General features: G+C 36.9%; 1 protein-coding gene across 3 annotated transcripts in view; it reads right to left on the bottom strand.

Annotated features, from left to right (window-relative positions):
• Positions 1-20638, bottom strand: part of nf1a (neurofibromin 1a) — a 405866-nt gene that overhangs the window by 35929 nt on the left and 349299 nt on the right. For all 3 annotated transcript variants that reach the window (XM_039756663.1, XM_039756665.1, XM_039756666.1), the window contains 5 exons: positions 15278-15413; positions 6702-6859; positions 6274-6396; positions 1509-1639; positions 420-520 (listed from right to left, as the gene is read on the bottom strand). In XM_039756663.1, coding sequence (XP_039612597.1) covers positions 420-520; positions 1509-1639; positions 6274-6396; positions 6702-6859; positions 15278-15413 — 649 coding nt within the window. The remainder of the gene's footprint in view (positions 1-419; positions 521-1508; positions 1640-6273; positions 6397-6701; positions 6860-15277; positions 15414-20638) is intronic.

Genomic DNA, 20638 nt, shown 5'->3' with positions numbered 1-20638 from the left:
ATGATCTTTATAATTTTTCTTTTTGAGTAAATCTTCAATAAATTACTAGTGTAATGTAAAAAGTATAATGAAAATAGTTTGCTTTATGCCAGAGGAGGCTTATATCTATTTTAAATATTCTAGAGCTATTTTTCAGACATCTTTAATCCAAATAAATGTTATAACATTTAGAATGTGGACTTAAAAGCACTCTAAAACTAAACCTATACCTCTATGTATACTGCATTATTGTTCCTCTGTTTAAGATCAACATAACATTTTGTGTAAATATTGAATTTTTCATATTATTTTTAAAATTGTAATTATTTTACAGTGTGCTTACATCAAAAGTGGAAGTGAGCTTATTAAAATACATTGTATTAATGTGAAAATTCACCTTCTATACAAACAAGTTAAGGAACAGAAATGTATTAACTTACACAACTGGAAAGACTTTTGGGAAGACAACACTGGCTTCAGCTAAGTATTCATAGAGGATTCTCTGATCAAACTCATCTGTAGTGTACTTTACCAATGTGGCCTAAAAAAACAAAACACGGTTAAACTTTAGTGAGTCAGTAGTATGTTGTACAGCAGATACACTGAACAAACAGACTGCCTAAAAATGTGTCATGCTAAATAGACTACTTTACAGAGTGCATAAAAAAGTAGCTACAACCAAAATTTTAACGACCGTTTTAAAAAACTGTAGCTATTGTGGAACAAAAGAGGAAATCATAAGATATCACGACAATGATAAAATTTGCACGAGTAAATATTATATACCTTGTTGTGCAATCTTTATGAATGAATATATTTCTAAGTGTGATTTCTAATAAAGGCACATTAGCTTAGAATTTGCAGATTAACAAACCTTTTGTGCTACTATCTAGAACATATTTTTTTCAACAATGCTTTCTTACATAATATATTAAAAAGATTATAAACAATTTTTTTTTTTTTTACTGTGGTTCATAATCCAGGACATGCATATAAAATACTTTCATGACTGTACACTATGTGAGTGCAATGAGATAGAATGGCTGATTCTATAACCTTACTTCTTCTACAGTCATAACCTCCAAATATATTTTTACACAATCTTTTATGTAACACCTTCAATAAATATTTAATCCTTTCAGTTACACTGAAGCAATTCCTAGAGACACTGCGTGGCATGACATGATTCATAGATTTAAAACATTTTATTAAAATAATTGACTTTTTAATATAAATATTATCATTTAAAATAAGTTATACGAATCAGAAAACCTATCATATAATTACAGATTTCAAAAAAACATTTAGGGAAAATGCTTCCACATAGGCATACTGAAAATTACAAAAATCTAAAATCTACAAATACATGGTCAATATATGGTACCTCAGTCATTAAACAAAAAGTTTCCAAGCCGAACTGACTTTAAAGTACAAAATGAGTTGACTGCAGTGATAAAAAAAAATATAAATGAAAGAAAAATAAAGAAAAACACAAAATTAAAAGTGGCCATAACTTTAAAGTTTCTTACAAGGACAGTGAGCAGCAGGGCCTGGATTTTGGGGTCTGTCAGGACCTCTTCATCTAGGAGGACGTTTGATTCTGACACGGATACTTTTCTCAAGTGAGAGTGTTGCTGAGAGGCAGGAATTCTTTGGGTTTCTGGAAAGAAGTTAAAGAAAAAATAATGGGTATGAAGATGGGAAAAGCATATTTTAGCATTAAAGAGCACTTTTAACAAATACAGTAATCCCTCCTCAATCGCGGGGGTTGCGTTCCAGACCCCCCCACGATAGGTGAAAATCCGCAAAGTAGAAACCATATGTTTTTATGGTTATTTTTATATATTTTAAGCCCTTATAAACTCTCCCACCCTGTTAACATTATTAGAGCCCTCTAGACATGAAATAACACCCTTTAGTCAAACGTTTAAACTGTGCTCCATTACAAGACAGAGATGACAGTTCTTTCTCGCAATTAAAAGAAAGCAAACATATCATCCTCAAAGGAGTACCGTCAGGAGCAGAGAATGTCAGAGAGAGCGCTCGCAAAGAAAAGCAAACAATCAAAAAATTAATACATGCTTTTAAGTATACAGAAGCACCGCGATAAAGCGGCATTTTGTAGAGGAGCGTCCGTGTCCTCTGTGCAAACAGCCCCTCTGCTCACACCCCCTCCGTCAGGCAGAGAGAGTGAGAAAGATAGAGAGAAGCAAACAAGCACCGCACGGGAAGCATATCTTATAGCATTGAGGAGTTTTAGTTAATATGTAATACATGCTCTGATTGGGTAGCTTCTAAGCCAACCGCCAATAGCATCTCTTGTATGAAATCAACTGGGCAATCAAACTGAGGAAGCATGTAACCTAAATTAAAAGACCCATTGTCCATGAAAGCGAACCAGCGAAAAATCTGTGATATATATTTAGATGTGCTTACATTTAAAATCCGCGATAGAGTGAAGCTGCGAAAGTCGAAGAGCGATATAGAGAGGGATTACTGTACAGATAAAAAATACCACCCACACTAGCTGACTAGTTTGTAAAATTGTAACAAATGGCAATTACAACCCTACGTTTTTCCAACCATGAAGTATCTAACATTCACAAAAGTAAAAAGAAAGAACATAATAAAGCAAATAAATTTCACGAAAATGTTATATATTTATGTGGTCCCAACAAACTGATTACCAATGAAGTGAAAAATACCAAGATAACTGTGTGCATAACACCTAACTGATATCTGCTTGAATAAATTGTGTCTAAGCAATCCCACTTACTACAAAAACGTATTTCTTTTACAAAAATCTAATCAAGGCTGCAGCCTTCTGCTTTCTTGAAACCATCTAAAATGTCATCAATTTTATGAATATTCTTTCCATACAATGGCTATAGAAGGTTGTGCTAAGAAAGGTAGGGCTGCACTCAGAAAGCAAGTGTTCATTAATAATATAACGTAAACTTAAGATTCAAGCTATGATTTCAATTGGTAATTTTTCTGACGGAAAACGGATTTAAAAAAATCAAGTTTGCAAAGTGGCAAAACGTGCTTCTCTAAAACAAGACAACAAAATTGCATTTTATCATCACCATATATAAATAAATGCAAAAATTGATACACATATTTCAAAATATTAATCAATATTATGTGAAATTATACGTAACCTCTCAAGAAGAACATTTAACATATGCTTTATTTTTTAACTGAGAACCCTGCAACAGGTTGTCTCAAAGAAAGGGACAATCTCTTGTGAAATTTCCAGTCTCAGGGAGTCTCGGCGAGTGTGTAGGCGAGACATCATACACATAGCTGAATTCTGAATCAGTGCTCCACCAAGCTTCCGCGTGGGTAGTTGTGTCATGTGTGGATACCATACTGTTTCGGTTTCATACCACTTCTAAAAGTTTTCTTTGAGATGAACAAAAAAAAAAAGTGATAAACGGCCTTAGATTATGCTGAAAGAAAAATTAACAATCGTGGAAAAAGTTGATTCCGGAATGAAGAAAAAATGACGTGGAAAATATATTTTGGAATCGCGCCTTCATCTTCATCTAACGACTCGTTTTCACTCTGTGTTCTAACCTGTATTTCTATTAAAAAAATTACATCAAACGTCTTGTCATTCTGTGTTTATATTTGTATATCTGTTTTTACAAAAATTACATTTAATGTCTTGTTTTCATTCTGTGTTCAAACCTTTATCTCTAATTAAAAAAGTTACATCTATCATCTCGTTTTCATTCTGTATTTTTGTACCCGTATTTGTATATAAAAAAGTTACATCTAATGTCTTGTTTTTATTCTGTATTTTCGTATCTGTATTTCTATAAAAAGAAAAGTTTTATCTGATGTCTCTTTTCCAAATAAAATATTTCAGCAGTTTAAGAATTTTTATACAGGTATTGTCAAGCTTGAGTCACAGAGTTGAATGAAAGAAAGGAAGACAAGTCCAGGTTTTCAAGGAAAATACAGGTACTTTATTACTTAATAGAGAAGGCATGTACAGTTTCAAGATTTCATTCAGAATAACAGCTGTTAGGAGCTGCTGCAGAGGGGATCATCCTGCTTTAGCTCCCATCTTCAGATTAGAAGAAAACAAGTGGTACGGAATCATAGTTGTGGCAGACGCGGTCTGGAGAAGACAGATCAGGAGAGTGTGAAGAAGAGCAGATCAAAAGTTTGGGAGCATGTACTGATAGTGTGTTGCTGCACCCACCACACGACGAACCACCTGGATAGGGACCCGAGTGCTGTGGGTGACAACACAGCACCATGGTGGAACAATGTGAGGTTTTTTAAGCCCAAGTTTTCCCTGTAAGTTGAAGGACATGCTTGCAGGGCTGGATGCAGGTTAATGTCATATCCAGAATGAAGTAATTGCATAGATCAAAGCTGGGCGTTAAATGTTAAATATTGTGTGATAAGCATGGTATGTGGTAAGCCTGATCCTGCAGGGGACAACTGTGTTCTAATGCCTTGTCACTTTCACCCTCTGCAGAACGGAAGATTATTATTTTTTTCTTCCACTGATGCCATTTTGAGTTGAAATCAATTCTGAGTTCCCATCTGAAAGGACGTTATCTGCAACTTATTGTGTGTTTTTTCAATACTGCCTTATTTCAATTGTATGGGGTCACCAGGGTGGTACCTCAACACTTAGAAAGTGTTTTGTCTTCTCTTTACAATATATATAAAATGCAAAACTGACTGACTGACTGATTCACTCATTATCAAAAACACTATTTTCCATTTAGCTAAAAGCTGAAATATGAAAGAATGCTACACCTGGGGTAGTAGTTATCAGCTAAAATGGGGCATTTGAGTATTTCAATATTTAGAGGTAAACTCTCCCCACAACAAAAAAGCTAAATACTCCAAAATGTCAAAGATGCCTTGAAGGATTTTGATGAAATTTGGTAATACTGTAGAAAAAAAGAAAATGAGCTGAAATGTGTTTTTTTTTCAGTATTTATTATTATGATGCTATGTATAAGCTTTGCGTTGAGAATGGAGACACATGAATAGTACCACCAGTCAATAAGGTGGACAAAGTAGTGAAAAAGTTGTGGGGTTCTGAACAGGAAAGAAAAACACATGGTCACATTATGAAATGGAAAGAGAAAATTCGATGAAGCTCAAGGAATAATTGCTGTATTTGAGTGATGGGCGTAAACAAATGAAAACTGTAAACATCTAATAATGACAATAGGTACACCAGCACTATTGCATTTTAAGATTATGTTAATAGACACTGGTCAGCAGCATTGCGAGACTTGAGCCATTGTTGAGAGAGATGATCTGGTGGGTGTTATATATGGAAATATTAACATCCAAAAATTTCGAGGAGTGGAAATCTCCAGGGTAGACTGCACAAAAAAGGGATAAGCAGCTTGAAGCAAGCTGTCAGCGAAAAGAAAGATCAAGAGCTGTGCAGAATTGGCCATAAAGGAAGGACCACTGTGCAGCAGGATTATCAGGTGGAACTTTCTTCAGTAAGTAGGCATGCTCTGAAGCCAGAATACTGGAGCTGACTTGAGGGATTAACATTATTTTGCTGCAGAATTGGAACTGCAGAGCATAGAATTTTGTGGTGTACCCCAGGGACAGGACACGAAAGTGGGGTTACCAGATTTGCGTCATACTTCAAGCCTGAAACATCTGAGCTTTTAAGAAGTAAAAGTTTTCTTCCTAACAGAAAGTAACAACATAATGTAAATAGTTGTCAGATCATTATAGTATTTTGATTTATGATACAAGGATCATTGCCTCAAACTCCAATAAATCTTTATGCTCTGTTCATTTCCTTATGTATATATCCATACACACACACACACACACACACACACACACACACACACACACACACACACACACACACACACACACACACACACAGTAAAGGGGTAAAAAGATGTGAAATCTGAAAACATGATTCAGTATTTGCCAATTAAGGCACCTTTTTATACATTTCATACAGACTTGTACATTTGATACCTGAAAGCTTTTAATGCACTTTCAAGTTAGTATGTATAGTTTCTGTCGCAGTGATAATCCAGTTAATAATGCCATGCAAGAAACTCCATGCACTAGAGTTACTTATACAAAACACAAAACAAGATCTATTTAAATCTCAAAGCAAACTCTCTTTTTTAAAAAAAGGATGTGAAATATAACTAAGTAAAAATTTGCTACCAGAATGATGACATTCATCTGCCTTGTAGGCACTGTTTAGAATTAAACTTTGCATATTGAAAGTAATTTCAGTGCATGGTTGTGCTCCTACTATAGAATACCTACCTATTTCATAGTCATTTTCTGCTACTCTCCTCATTTTGGGAGGTGTAGTGATGCCAGATTCAATTTCTGGTCTCTTTGGTGCTTTAGTGTCTGAAATCAAGTGATCAAAGCTTTTCCTAGTACCTTTAAAATACATAAATAAAAATTAAATAAACATAAATAAATATTACACAATAATAAATTTTTTTTTATCATGGCTGCTCAAATGAAACGTGCAGAGGTCCCAGTTAATGTAATATCACTAACAAGAGCTTTGCAATCATGCTTTTTCACTGAAAAAACTGTAAAGAAGGAGCTCCCCCAAAAATACCAGCTTAACAATTAACCCAGAGTCAATACATGGCCCTCTAAGCAGCACAGGTGGAAAGCTCTTTATCATATCAAAATATGAAAGTATTAATTCCAAAATTTTCTCATGCAGCACTTACCAAGCAGTTTTTTTGTAGTTGCTTGGGATGGCTGCCCCATATCCAAGCTCATTGATTTTCGAGTTCGAGGGCTGATTTGCCCCATAGGAGGATAATTAGCAGCAAGGTATCGGTCAGAAACTTTAGGAGAAGACCAGGGCTGGTTCTCTCTTAGTGTCCTGCAGATCAGAGCAGATATAACATTTTAGGATTTACTCCTGCTGGATCAGTTCTTTTTGTGTAAAAACTCTATTCTAATTTCAGCCAGCACAGAACACCAAAGACCTTTTAAAGATAGTGTGGTATAAGCTTTTCATAGTTAAGCAAAATTACACAGCAAGTTGGCAAAAAAAAAATATATTACATTGGACAATGAGGATGGGTTTTCATTTGGGTTATCTTTGAAGAAAGTGATAAAAGAATGATGGTCAACCGAGACTCCAAATGTTTCCAAAGATAAAGACAAAACATGGTCAAGGGAGAGTGGTATGTAGGAGTGGACTAATCTTGCATAAGTATTAAAATAACAAAGCTTATTATTAAAATTCTTTAGCTTATTTAAATACATTATTTTAGAATAAATTACAAAATTGTCATTAGCACAAAATCTTCCTCCGCTGTTTTAAGAATTTTAATTATTTTGAAATTACTCCTTCCTTTGTAGAAATGTAGACTAGTAGTGCCTCTACATTAGATAAAGTTAGGAATTGTTCCAGCTTTGCTCACAATGCTTCCTGCTACAGACTCTAGCTTCCCCATGATCCTTTCCTGGATAAGCAGGTTTTGAAGATGGATGGACAGAAGTACTTACAGGAACTGAGGTATATTAGAGTAAACTAAATTTCTGAAATGCAAGAAATTATAACATTATTCTGAAGCATGTTGTATCGCTCACGGAACTGTTTAAATAATACATACATCTTTCTGAGTTATGGATACTATGTTTATAGCTAAAAACTACATGTTCAATAGACAGGCAACAGTTGCAATGAAACACATCTGAATAACCACAAACATCTGTGACACCAATTGTCCCAAACATTATGGTGCTCTTAAATAGGGGAACCATATATAAAAGGTGTTAAAATGCAAATACTCTTAAATTACAGTCTACAATTTAGACTTTAATCAATTTCAAACCATGGAGGAGAGGGGTAAATCAAGGAAGAAAATAATTTTTGTTTAAAAACATTATGGAGGACACTGTAAACCCATTGTTCAGTGTCTGCCAGCCACCACCAGGGCCACGCAGGTATGGACAAGGAAGGCTTTGACGCCTCTGACAGGATGGCTTTGTGAACATTGACTGGGATATGGTTTGTGAGTAACACGGTGAGGACACTGAGGGACTAAGTAGTGCTTCTCCCCAGCAGTAAGGGGTCCCCAGGTGTATGTTCAGTGTACGTTCTGACATTTTTTCCTTTGTTTTTAAGTCTGGGTTCTGTTTTGGTCATGGGAATCCTATAAGGCAGGGGGAACAAAACTGCAGGCACAACAACACTTCACTTGCAATATAAATAGAGGAAGAGTGGAGGCAAGATGGGGGTTCTTATTCTACGTGACTTAGAATATGTTTTTAAATTAATGTAGAAAAACAGACAATGCTGACTAAAACAGAGTGTCAATATAATGTATTCAACCCCTTGGAGGTGTTCCGCTTTTACTGCTATACATTACTGAATCCCAACAGATTTCATTTGGCTTTTTAAACACTGATCTAACAGAAAAAGACTAATGTCAAAGTGAAATCAGATCTCTGGCAAGTGATCTAAATTAATTACAAATATATACACATATATATATATACCTTAAAATAAGTGATCATGTAAGTATTTACCCCCTTCAAGTTAATATTTAGTAGATGCACATTTGGTAGCAAGTCTACCCTTGTGTTTGTGTGGATAGGTCTCAGCTTTGCACATCTGGACAATTCAGTTTTTCTCTTTTTAACTTTACAAAATTGCCTAAACTGTCATGTTGCATGGCAATCATGAGTGAATAGTCTTTTTCCAAGTCCAGCCACATATTTCCAATTGGATTGAGATCTGACTCTGACATTACCACTCCAGGAGCCTCATGTATAAACAGCGTGTACACACAAAAATGTTGCGTAAGCCTGTTTCCAAGCTCACATTGTGATGTATAAAACCTAAAGTTGGCGTAAAGCCATGCCCATTTTCATGCCAGCTAAATGCTTGAAGTACGAAAACTGGCAGCACCCAGCGTCAAAGCAGTGCTTTTGTTCCAGTGTGGCTTCCCTTTCTCTTTTTGATCCACATCCCTGACGCGGCTTTAACAAATAAACAATATGAAGTTAATTTCAGTGTAAGGCATCTGATTGTAATTAACCTGTAACAATATAATGGTTCACGGAATTGCCAAACTATTCCAAATACCATAGCTGCTTTAGCATTGTTACTCTGAAGTATTCATCCCACTGTATCTGAGTGTGAAATCACAGCTCTACAGCAGCTGATCAGAAAGAGAATTACTGGTATACGGCATCAAGCACCGCTGCCTCAGCCATGCGCTATTTGAACTGCTCTCAAATGACAAACACTTCAGAGATTTCCCTGTACAGACCTCGTGGTTCAGAAACAGTTTCATCCCAGGAACTATAAACGCACTCAATCAGTCCATCAAGTGCTCCTTGTAGAACTGTTTGTACTTATAAGTACAATCACCTCACTGTAAACTTGCGATACAGTTATAATATTGCACAAACTGAGCCACTTTATAAAAGTGCGTATTTACATATGATAATGGTATCATTTTTAAGATGAAATGCAGCAAAATATGGTTATAACATTATACAGATAAAATGTTAACATCATTTAAATAATCTATATTGTTAATAATTAAACATGTGAGGACACAGTGTTGAAGCGCTAGTTAGTTCAAGGATTGTTCCTGCCTCGCCACTGGAAGGATACATGGATAGAATAATTAAACATGTACTATGAAGATATTTCAATGTTCCTTAAAAGTTTTGAAGAATCGGCATTCTAAGCTTACAGAGGGCTTAACATTTATTACAGAGCTGACTGTGTACAGATTGGTTACTTGGAAAAAGAAAAGGAAGAACGGGAATTGGGTTAGTATTAGTATGTTTGAAAGAGACAGTACTGCTGCAATAAATGATTTCATCGAAGGTTGCACATGGTGCAGCACATCTTGCGGGAGGCAGGAACAATCTCTGGACAGGGCACCAGCTCTTCACTATCACTGCGCCACCGTGTTCCCATATTTAATAACATGCTTTAACTCCTATCATCATGAAAATATCAAGTATACATCTCAGTATTTGAATTATTCAGAGAGCTGTAATATCACGAATGTAATGGATTCTGTGTCCTGTCGGAGGAAGAGAAAGCCTGTTTAAGAAGCATGTAGTGATTCACACACATAGAAGAACACATACAAAACTAAGTATTTAACATGCTACTTTATAAGCTTTCATATGACATTCAGACGATGGGCTACGACTTGCCTTTTCACAGCGACTTTGATATCTGACAACTTCTTTTTTATTTCGGGCACTGTGCGACTTTGTGAACTTGAGCTTTCCAGTTTCTCCGACACTCTATTTCAGTCAATCAACTTCCTTTTTTTGTTTATACCACTGTTTAAACCAACAAATAGTACATTTTTCCTTGCTTCCACTTGGTATTCGCTGAAATTCTATTTTCCCCCATGCTTTCGCCATTGCCTTTTCACAGAACGCTGAGCTTAACACTAGAATTACCAGAGCCTGCAAAAAAAACTCGTAGATCTGTCCCACCTTAAATCGCTTCTTAAAACCGTTCTCATCTCTCCACCAGCGTCTTTTGTCATCTAAATGTGCTAATAAACACAAGCTGCAAACAGCCAGCTATTCCATCCCCCCCACCGACTTAGAATGTGCACGAACTTCTCCCAGCTCATGCCTTGATTGATTATCTAGGAGTGAAGTGGAGTTTTAGAGTGGAAATAATAGATCGTTATTTGGAACACACTCATTTCATGTGTGTTCCTTTTCTACAGTAATCTGTGTAAACACATTGTTAAAACAAAACTTTTTCATATTCTGGTAATAAATGTTACAAAATGTAGACAAACTATAAAATGTGTGAAGCCTGAAGGTCAAAGATCAAATAAACACTTTCACAAAAGGTTCAAGAATGACACAACAGCTTCTATGGTATACCGGTAAGATTTCCTCTCTCAGAGTGCAGCAGATTTGCCGTACCTCTCAGACCCAAGTTCGATTCCCTGCTGGGGAGAAATTTTTTTTTTTAAACCTTCCCTGCTCTGCCTGCCTGAACTCCCTGTCTATTTATATAGTAATAACAATAATTTTATTATTATATAGCAGCTTCCCTGTCTGCCTATCATATAGTACCTTTCCTTCCTATCTATACTAATAAAAGGCAAAGCCCTCACTGACTGACTCACTCATTCACTCATCACTAATTCTCCAACTTCCCATGTAAGTAGAAAGCTGAAATTTGGCAGGCTTATTCCTTACAGCTTACTTACAAAAGTTAAGCAGGTTTCATTTCGAAATTCTACACGTAACGGTCATAACGGTTGATAAAGGTCGACAACGTCCGCCACGTTGAACTTTCTTATTTATGGCCCCATCTTCACGAAATTTGGTAGGCGGCTTCCCTGCGCTAACCGAAACCAATGTACATACTTATTTCGGTGGTATGATGCCACTAACAGCCGCCATATTGAACTTTCCAACGTCACTAATTCTCCAACTTCCCGTGTAGGTAGAAGGCTGAAATTTGGTACTTATTTCAGTGGTATGATGCCACTGTCGGCCACCATATTGAACTTTTAACGGAAACCGATGTACATATTTATTTCGTTGGTATGACACCTCTGTCAGCCGCCATATTGAACTTTCCAACGTCACTAATTCTCCAACTTCCTGTGTAGGTAGAAGGCTGAAATTTGGCAGGCTCATTCCTTAGAGCTTACTTACAAAAGTTTAGCAGGTTTCATTTCGAAATTCTACACGTAATGGTCATAACGGTCAACAACATCCGCCATGTTGAACTTTCTAATTTACGGCCCCATCTTCACGAAATTTGGTAGATGGCTTCCCTGAGCTAACTGAAACCAATGTATGTACTTATTTTGGTGGTATGATGGCACTGTCAGCCGCCATATTGAACTTTCCAACGTCACTAATTCTCCAACTTCAAGTGTAGGTAGAAGGCTGAAATTTGGCAGGCTCATTCCTTACATCTTACTTACAAAAGTTAAGCAGGTTTCATTTCGAAATTCTACGCGTAATGGTCATAACGGTCAACAACGTCCGCCATGTTGAACTTTCTTATTTATATCCCCATCTTCTCAAAATTTGGTAGGCGGCTTCCCTGCACTAACCAAAACCAATGTACAGTCTTTGTTACTTATGGGCCCATCTTCAAGAAATTTGGTACACGGGTTTCCAATGCTAACTGAATCCTACTTACGTACATATATACGTCCATAGCCTGCAGCTCGGTCACCGTGTGAGGTGGCGTTGGGTCCCCCATCCCAACGCCTCCCACGTTGTTGGCTGCCTGCCTATATAAGACTGTCCGTCGCTCCGGTCTCTACATTCCCTTCCTTGCTTCGCCACGGGATTCACGTCTCCCTACTGATAACTACAGTCTTTTTGTTTAATCCACGGCTTCTCCGCTGTTTTATTGTTTGTTTATTACAATTATAGTTATTGTATAGGTATTTTAGACTTATTTTACATTTCTCAGGTACCCATTTCCTTTATCATTCCAATTCCCATTACCATGTCTATCAAGGTGATCACTATCGATCAAAGAACTGTCACTTACCGAGTGGTTTCCATGCCCGGAGATGGCACCTACCATTCCATCCTCTTTGTTACATATTGCACGGCCATACCAGGCTCACTCTTGATATCCGTAGGAACATTGTGTCTTATGTATTGAATTACTGGGACAGGTTAAAGGTGTGGACAGATGACGGTACAGGAGATAATTATACTACACAGGAGCACTAGAAGAGTGAAATGCTTAAGCCCTTCACCTATGGTTCTGCATGTGAGTTGATGGCTGCCGCTGAATTGTTCGGTTGTCGCTTTCAAGTGTACCGAAATGGCCAAATATTTTACACCTTTCGACAACCGCCAATGCCTCTTAAACATCTTAGATTCACAGGTGACTATTTCAGTAGGGGACACTTTGATGGTTATGAATGTTTAAACTCTCAAAAGCTGGATGTGATTTTATTGATGAAACCGGTTGTGTGCTTACAACGCTTGACAGATGCCGAATGTCACTTCAACACAACAAATCCTGCAAATACTGTCGCAATTGAAACAAACCATGAAACTGAAACCGATTAAAGAGTAAGATTAGCGCACAGCTTGGTCATGTTACAACCGGAGGGTCGAACTGACAACATGGTATACAAAGAGATCCTTAACAAATAATTATTGGCATATTTTCCCTTCAGTTTAAAAAGGTTTAATTTTCTTCTTAATAAAAATTTTAATGCAGTACTTCGCCGCTGCGAAGTGCGGTATTTTGCTAGTCTATCTATATATTGTGAGCTGGAGGGCTGATCGCACCCCAAGAAGATACAGATGCCCCTGGGAAAACCACAACCCCTGAAACACAGACTACCCTCACATTGCTCCTTACATTCTCACTTGCGCTATAACGTGTAATACAAGCCTTGCGCGATACTCCGCTAACTTAAAAGCCTTGTGCAGCGTCTGTCAGTTTTGGAATTGATTGTTTTGCTTTTATCTCTCTCTCTGTCTCTGACATTCTCTGCTCCTAGCGGAACTGTCATCTCTGACTTGTCATGGAGCACGTTTAAGCTTTTGAAAAAGAAACAAATGTTTGTTTGCAGTGTTTGAATAAAATTCCTGTTTTCTATAACCATATGTGTCTCTGTGCAAATCTGTGTCCCAAGCATGACAATATCTATCCATTTAGCTGTTTTTTATATACCTATTATACAGTGCCCTATGGGGTGCCAAACAGGCAATTACAATGATTTTCGGAATATAGGTGATTGGTAGGATGACACCGGACTTTGTTCTGTATCCAAACGGTGCCATCTTTTGTCTTTGCGCCTGGTGCAGCTGCATTGTTCTTATATGTGAATTGACGTTTCTTGTGGGGAGGGCTTCTGTTCTCTTTCTCCGATCTGAGTTCACCTCTGTTATAACGCGTCTTTATTTGAAAACAGCTGTGTCAGATCTGGCAGAGCGTGAACGCGACTGAGAAAATAAAACTGAAGAAAAAAAAAGATAACCTTTACAAGTACCATACATTTACACCGTCTGTTACAGACTCAAATCAAATGTATGCTTTTATTGTATAATAGTAACAATAAGAACAGCTCACTACTCAAAACGTTTATTTTGGGAGACGTTAAGACTCGAACCCAGAACCTTCTAAATTGGGAGTCAGCAGCTCTAACCAGTATACTACCCGAGAAGTTAGGACAACAAGCAACAGTAACCTGATTTCATCTTCTTCGGTTATAGTCTTGGGGGGGAAAAAAAATGCATTTGTTTTGTTATACTTGTATCTTTTGTGAAAGTGCTTATTTGATATTTGGACTTCAATCTTCACACATTATACACTTCATGTATACATTTTGTTGTTAGTGCTAAAACATGGAAAAAGCTTGCCTTTTAGGTATGTGTTCAACATTTCTGTCATCCTACACTTACACAGATCTTTGTGGACACAGAACACACGTGAAATGCATGTGTTACGAATAACAATATATTTTTTTAGCCTAGGTACCTGACTCACTGATAAACAAGGCTTCACTTAGCAGAGGTTTTAGCAGTTTCTCAAGCGTTGGGAGGGATGGTATAACAGGCTGCTTGCTGCTTGGGATTATCAACACATTTACACGAAAAAAGACACTGAATGGACGTGCGAGTGGATATAAAGTGGGCCAGTTTTACGAGTTTTCTCTTAAGCTTTGGTTATTCTAGTGTTAAGCCATTACTGTGTAGCTTTGTCTTTATGCTTTGGGTCATTGTATTGCTGGAAAATAAATCTACTTTCAAGGAGCAGGGTTCTGCAGAAGACATAATTTTTACCTGTATTGAAAACTTAAAATGAGGTAGATACTTTTCATGGGCACTGTATATTAGCTGCCAGCCTAATGTACAAAATATTGAAAAAATAGATAATGACTGAAAAACAAATAATTCCTCTCTACCACAGATGGTTCTCGCAATAAGATAACACCAATGAAATTTCAAATTAATTATTCTTTGAGTGTAGCCTTGATCTTAGATAGATGGGATAAAATTTTGTTTGTCCTCAAGAGGAATTTTGGCATGTTTCTTGTTCATTTAGATATAAAGTGTAAAACGAAATGTTTTGCATTTCAAAAAAAGAAACAACAAAAATGACCAGATCCTTCACACTCAAACAAGCCAATATAGAGTAAACGCATGTAAAATACACAAGTGGCAGAAAAGATCAAAAATTACCAATGTTTTCATTTTGATAACCTTTGTATAAAACACTGCAAGAAAGTGAACACTAAAGGGTATTACCAGTCTGAAAGAAATATTGTTTAGATAAATGGGGAAACAGACTAACCTGCAGCTTGGATCACTGTGATGCAAAGGGTATGTATCCATGGCAACATTTTCCATTGAAACATCAGCCAAGAGTAGTGACTTTCTGTGTTTGAGACTGCTTCGGCTTCGCACTTCCTCTGATACAGTGAGAAGGGCTGTATCAATAAAGAAAAAAAGGAACATTACTTACAACTGCATAGCATTGCTAAGCAAAGTCACACTGGTTTAATGACTCAACAATATTAAACATTAGTTTTTCATATTATCTTTTGTATATTATGCTTACATCAATACCAGAGCTCAGAATTATACTTTTTTTTGTAAGTTCTGTATTTGATCGCTTTTTGATAGAAACAAATTTGAAAAAACAGGCAGAAGACTGCCAACTGCAATATTAGTTGGTTGTAGACATCAACACAAGAATTGGATATTTAAAAAAAAAAATGATAAAAACCTGGGAAGATATGTTATATGGGAACTAAATGATAAATTTCTTCCTTAATTGCTGACACAATAGAAAGACAATTTTACGGACAGAAAACACAAAAATGATAAACTCGTATCATGAATGCAAAGACTATGATGTAAACTAAGATGTGCAACCTTGTAAGTCAAGGTTTTAAAATCAGTACTCTAGTATCCAGCACAGGTTTATGACCAACATTAAAATACTCCTTTTGACATAGTAATGTCTAAAATCCTTTGAGTACACTGTAATTTTAAGATGGAAGCCTGCTTTAAATTAGAAAACATAAAGACAACTACAGCAGGATCCTTTAGCTATAGGGCGACAAATTCTTGGTTTACTTATGAATATACTCATATAGACATGATGTATACCCTGGGGCTTAAGTTTCTTCAACAATGATGGAATCATTTTAAGACTATTTACTATAAATGTTACTGTCTGTCCTCTATGATTTCACAATTCACAGTCTATCAAAGACATATGACACATAAACAGAAAACAGTAGCAGAACATTGAAGAACATCATATTTTTCAGAAAAAATGGCTTCAAGCTGACCAAAATGAGCAAGGTTTTGGAAGCGGAATCCGAAGACAGAAATAAAAAACCTAGCTGATTTTGAGTCTGACTCAAACAGCAGTTCAGAAAAAGACTATTACTCAATGTAATTTGTATTTAGTTTCATTTTGATCAGTGTAGATCATTGTTACTCAAAACTACTATATGTAATGTTACATCGACATTGGCAAACTATTATATGTAATGTTACATCGACAATGGCAAGATCAAGCAGCCATAATGTACATTTTAAAATGCATAATATGTATATATTATATATAATGTAGATATATATTATAATGCTTCTCTCTTCATCTCTGTTATTATTGTTACATGAAATTGTTAACATAAAGGCATTTATATTTTTTACATAAAATTTTTGAATTTATGTTTTGTATCAAATGTAATCACATTGGGAAAATTATGCCAAATTCTAGTGAAAAAATTGATTGCCCTTCCATTAATTTTGGAATAAGAAAGCTTTACTTTTTACTTCACTCCTTAGGTAAACTTGGGGGTTGGTGGCAGGATTGGCACTCCTGCCACGGAAAAAAAACTCACACTGTTCCAGTGTGGTGCGGAGGTGTCACCCACTGCACTTGGGTCTCAATCCAGGTGGTTTGGCGTGTGGTGGGAGCAGCAACGCGCTATCAGCACATACTTCCAACCTCTCCTCTCTTCTTAGTTAAAAACTTCTCTCAGGATACCCATTTGGAGAGGTTTTTGGAAATGTTCTGGATGGGGATGGGGGACTCATGGTGCTAAATGCTGTAACTATTTTTTTCTTTGTGTTCTCAACTTGAAACTTTAGACTGATAACGTTGTCATGATTGGGAACACCTTAGCGGTGAAAAACTGAGATGGTAATACTTGTACATGAGATATACTGTATCAGAAAACAAAAAAATAAGAAAAAATTACAGCGAGCTCCTATTTTTTTTCCCCTGGTTTAACAGCAGTTTCTTAGTAAAGGAATGTTTAAATTTGTCACAGCAAAGAATTTATAACATTTAAGAAGTTATCTGTCAGTTTTTAGTGAAAACATTGACTGTTCTGACTTAACTTTTTGAATAATAAGGCTTTATTTTAGTGTTTTCCCCTGGAGATTGCTAAAGTGCCCTCAGGGTGTAAGGTGTGTCCCATATGCAGCTGTTCCCAAATAATGAGGTCATGCTCTGAGTCAAGACACTTTCTACAACAGCAGAGCAAAAAGTCCTTAGGATCACTGGAGAGACCTGAAACTTCTTTAACTGTCTCAGATGGTAAAGAGGCTGTCTCACATTTTCAGACTGGGCTTGAATATGTTCAGTCCATGTCAAATCCTCAGTGTTGTGAACACCCTGATATTTGAAGCTGCTCATCCTCTCCACTGCAAAATCGCTGATGTTGATGGGGGTGCAGGACTGCTGCTGTCGCCTATTTAAGACCACCACCTGTTCCTTGATTTTCCTGAAATACAGTTGAAGGCAGTTTTCCTGACACTACTATGCCAGGTTCTCTACTTCCTCCATGTATGTTGTCTCATTGATGTTATAGATGAAGCCCTGCTTGTATGGTAAGTAACAGTGATCCAGTGTGTTACCTCTTCTGGTTGTACACATAATGTGTTGATAAAAATTTTGCATAACTTGTCTGAGGTTTGTTTTATTAAAGCCACCACCATGATGACTGCTGCGTCCGGGTGTTTGTTTTGAGTCACACTAAGCACATTGTGTAGTTCAGACAAAGCTGTACCATATGAGGCAGGATGTAGACCGGCGTGGTGATAACAGCACTGAACTCAAGAGGCAGATAAAATGGATGGCACTTGATGGTTAGATATTCCAGATGAGGCGAGCGGGAACAACAGAGAGAACGCCTCACGCCACTGGGTGTTCACCATGAAAAAGACGCCCCAGTCTTTAGATTTGTTAGCTGCTGCCTTTCAGTCCATGCAGTACATGGAAAAGTAGTTCACAGAATGTGTTATTCAAATTTATCATATTAATGTTTTATTATCATCATTTGTAGCCACTGGAGGTCAAAGGGCTCTTTCAGCTTTCTTCATCAGAAATCACCTTTTGGTCATCAGCTTTCAGGTTGTTGCACCAAAAGATCTTATCTCATCTACCAATCTTGAATTTGGCTGATCTTGCCTTATCTCTAGTAATGCAATTTGAAACATCCTTAATCCACCTACCGTTTATTTTTCTGCTGACATACCCTATCCAAATCCACTTTCTTTTTAAATGGTGGCAATTAGTTACATTAGGTTTTGACCAAACACATTAATATTTGAAAATAATACCATGTACGTATCTTGCCATGGCTTAATGAATAACTCTCATGTTTTGTGTATGTTTTAAATTTAGATGCCTTGATTTGCTTTCATATGTTAAGATACATGACAATTTGTTTTCAAAAGTTTTTTCTCACTGAAAGATCTTTGATGACTGTGATAGACAGCTTCATGCTTAACAGAGCTAATATTTCAAACTGACTGTATCTTGCAGAAATCTGGAGAAACATTAATTCAACTGTTATTGAAATTAGTGTGTTTAATCGCTTAATGATACAGACATATTGCTTTAGTTCAATTGAGCTAAAAATGTTTCAATACTTATTTTCAATCAGCATCTGGAACATACTGTTTCAGTGTCCAAAAAAGGTCAGGCAGTATTGGTGCTTCAGAGCTTCTAGTTGCTTTTAATGTAATGAGACTTTTTAGCATGGTTGACTATTAACAAATGAAACAACAGTACCTGATATACAGTGGTGTGAAAAACTATTTGCCCCCTTCCTGATTTCTTATTCTTTTGCATGTTTGTCACACAAAATGTTTCTGATCATCAAACACATTTAACCATTATTCAAATATAACACAAGTAAACACAAATTGCAGTTTTTAAATGATGGTTTTTATTATTTAGGGAGAAAAAAAATCCAAACCTACATGGCCCTGTGTGAAAAAGTAATTGCCCCCTGAACCTAATAACTGGTTGGGCCACCCTTAGCAGCAATAACTGCAAAAAAGCGTTTGCGATAACATGCAATGAGTCTTTTACAGCGCTCTGGAGGAATTTTGGCCCACTCATCTTTGCAGAATTGTTGTAGTTCAGCTTTATTTGAGGGTTTTCTAGCATGAACCGCCTTTTTAAGGTCATGCCATAGCATCTCAATTGGATTCAGGTCAGGACTTTGACTAGGCCACTCCAAAGTCTTCATTTTGTTTTTCTTCAGCCATTCAGAGGTGGATTTGCTGGTGTGTTTTGGGTTATTGTCCTGTTGCAGCACCCAAGATCGCTTCAGCTTGAGTTGACGAACAGATGGCCGGACATTCTCCTTCAGGATTTTTTGGTAGACAGTAGAATTCATGGTTCCATCTATCACAGCAAGCCTTCTAGGTCCTGAAGCAGCAAAACAACCCCAGACCATCACACTACCACCACCATATTTTACTGTTGGTATGATGTTCTTTTTCTGAAATGCTGTGTTCCTTTTACGCCAGATGTAACAGGACATTTGCCTTCCAAAAAGTTCAACTTTTGTCTCATCAGTCCACAAGGTATTTTCCCAAAAGTCTTGGCAATCATTGAGATGTTTCTTAGCAAAATTGAGATGAGCCCTAATGTTCTTTTTGCTTAACAGTGGTTTGCGTCTTGGAAATCTGCCATGCAGGCCGTTTTGCCCAGTCTCTTTCTTATGGTGGAGTCGTGAACACTGACCTTAATTGAGGCAAGTGAGGCCTGCAGTTCTTTAGACGTTGTCCTGGGGTCTTTTGTGACCTCTCGGATGAGTCATCTCTGCGCTCTTGGGGTAATTTTGGTCGGCCGCCCACTCCTGGGAAGATTCACCACTGTTCCATGTTTTTGCCATTTGTGGATAATGGCTCTCACTGTGGTTCGCTGGAGTCCCAAATCTTTAGAAATGGCTTTATAACCTTTACCAGACTGATAGATCTCAATTACTTCTGTTCTCATTTGTTCCTGAATTTCTTTGGATCTTGGCATGATGTCTAGCTTTTGGGGTGCTTTTGGTCTACTTCTCTGTGTCAGGCAGCTCCTATTTAAGTGATTTCTTGATTGAAACAGGTGTGGCAGTAATCAGGCCTGGGGGTGGCTAAGGAAATTGAACTCAGGTGAGATACACCACAGTTAGGTTATTTTTTAACAAGTTGGCAATTACTTTTTCACACAGGGCCATGTAGGTTTGGATTTTTTTTCTCCCTAAATAATAAAAAACATCATTTAAAAACTGCATTTTGTGTTTACTTGTGTTATATTTGACTAATGTTTAAATGTGTTTGATGATCAGAAACATTTTGTGTGACAAACATGCAAAAGAATAAGAAATCAGGAAGGGGGCAAATAGTTTTT

The sequence above is a fragment of the Polypterus senegalus genome, chromosome 6 (assembly GCF_016835505.1).
Source record: "Polypterus senegalus isolate Bchr_013 chromosome 6, ASM1683550v1, whole genome shotgun sequence".
In the NCBI taxonomy this organism is placed as follows: Eukaryota; Metazoa; Chordata; class Cladistia; order Polypteriformes; family Polypteridae; genus Polypterus; species Polypterus senegalus.
Note: the sequence above shows the minus strand (reverse complement) of the source record. Positions and strands in the feature narration are given on the sequence as shown.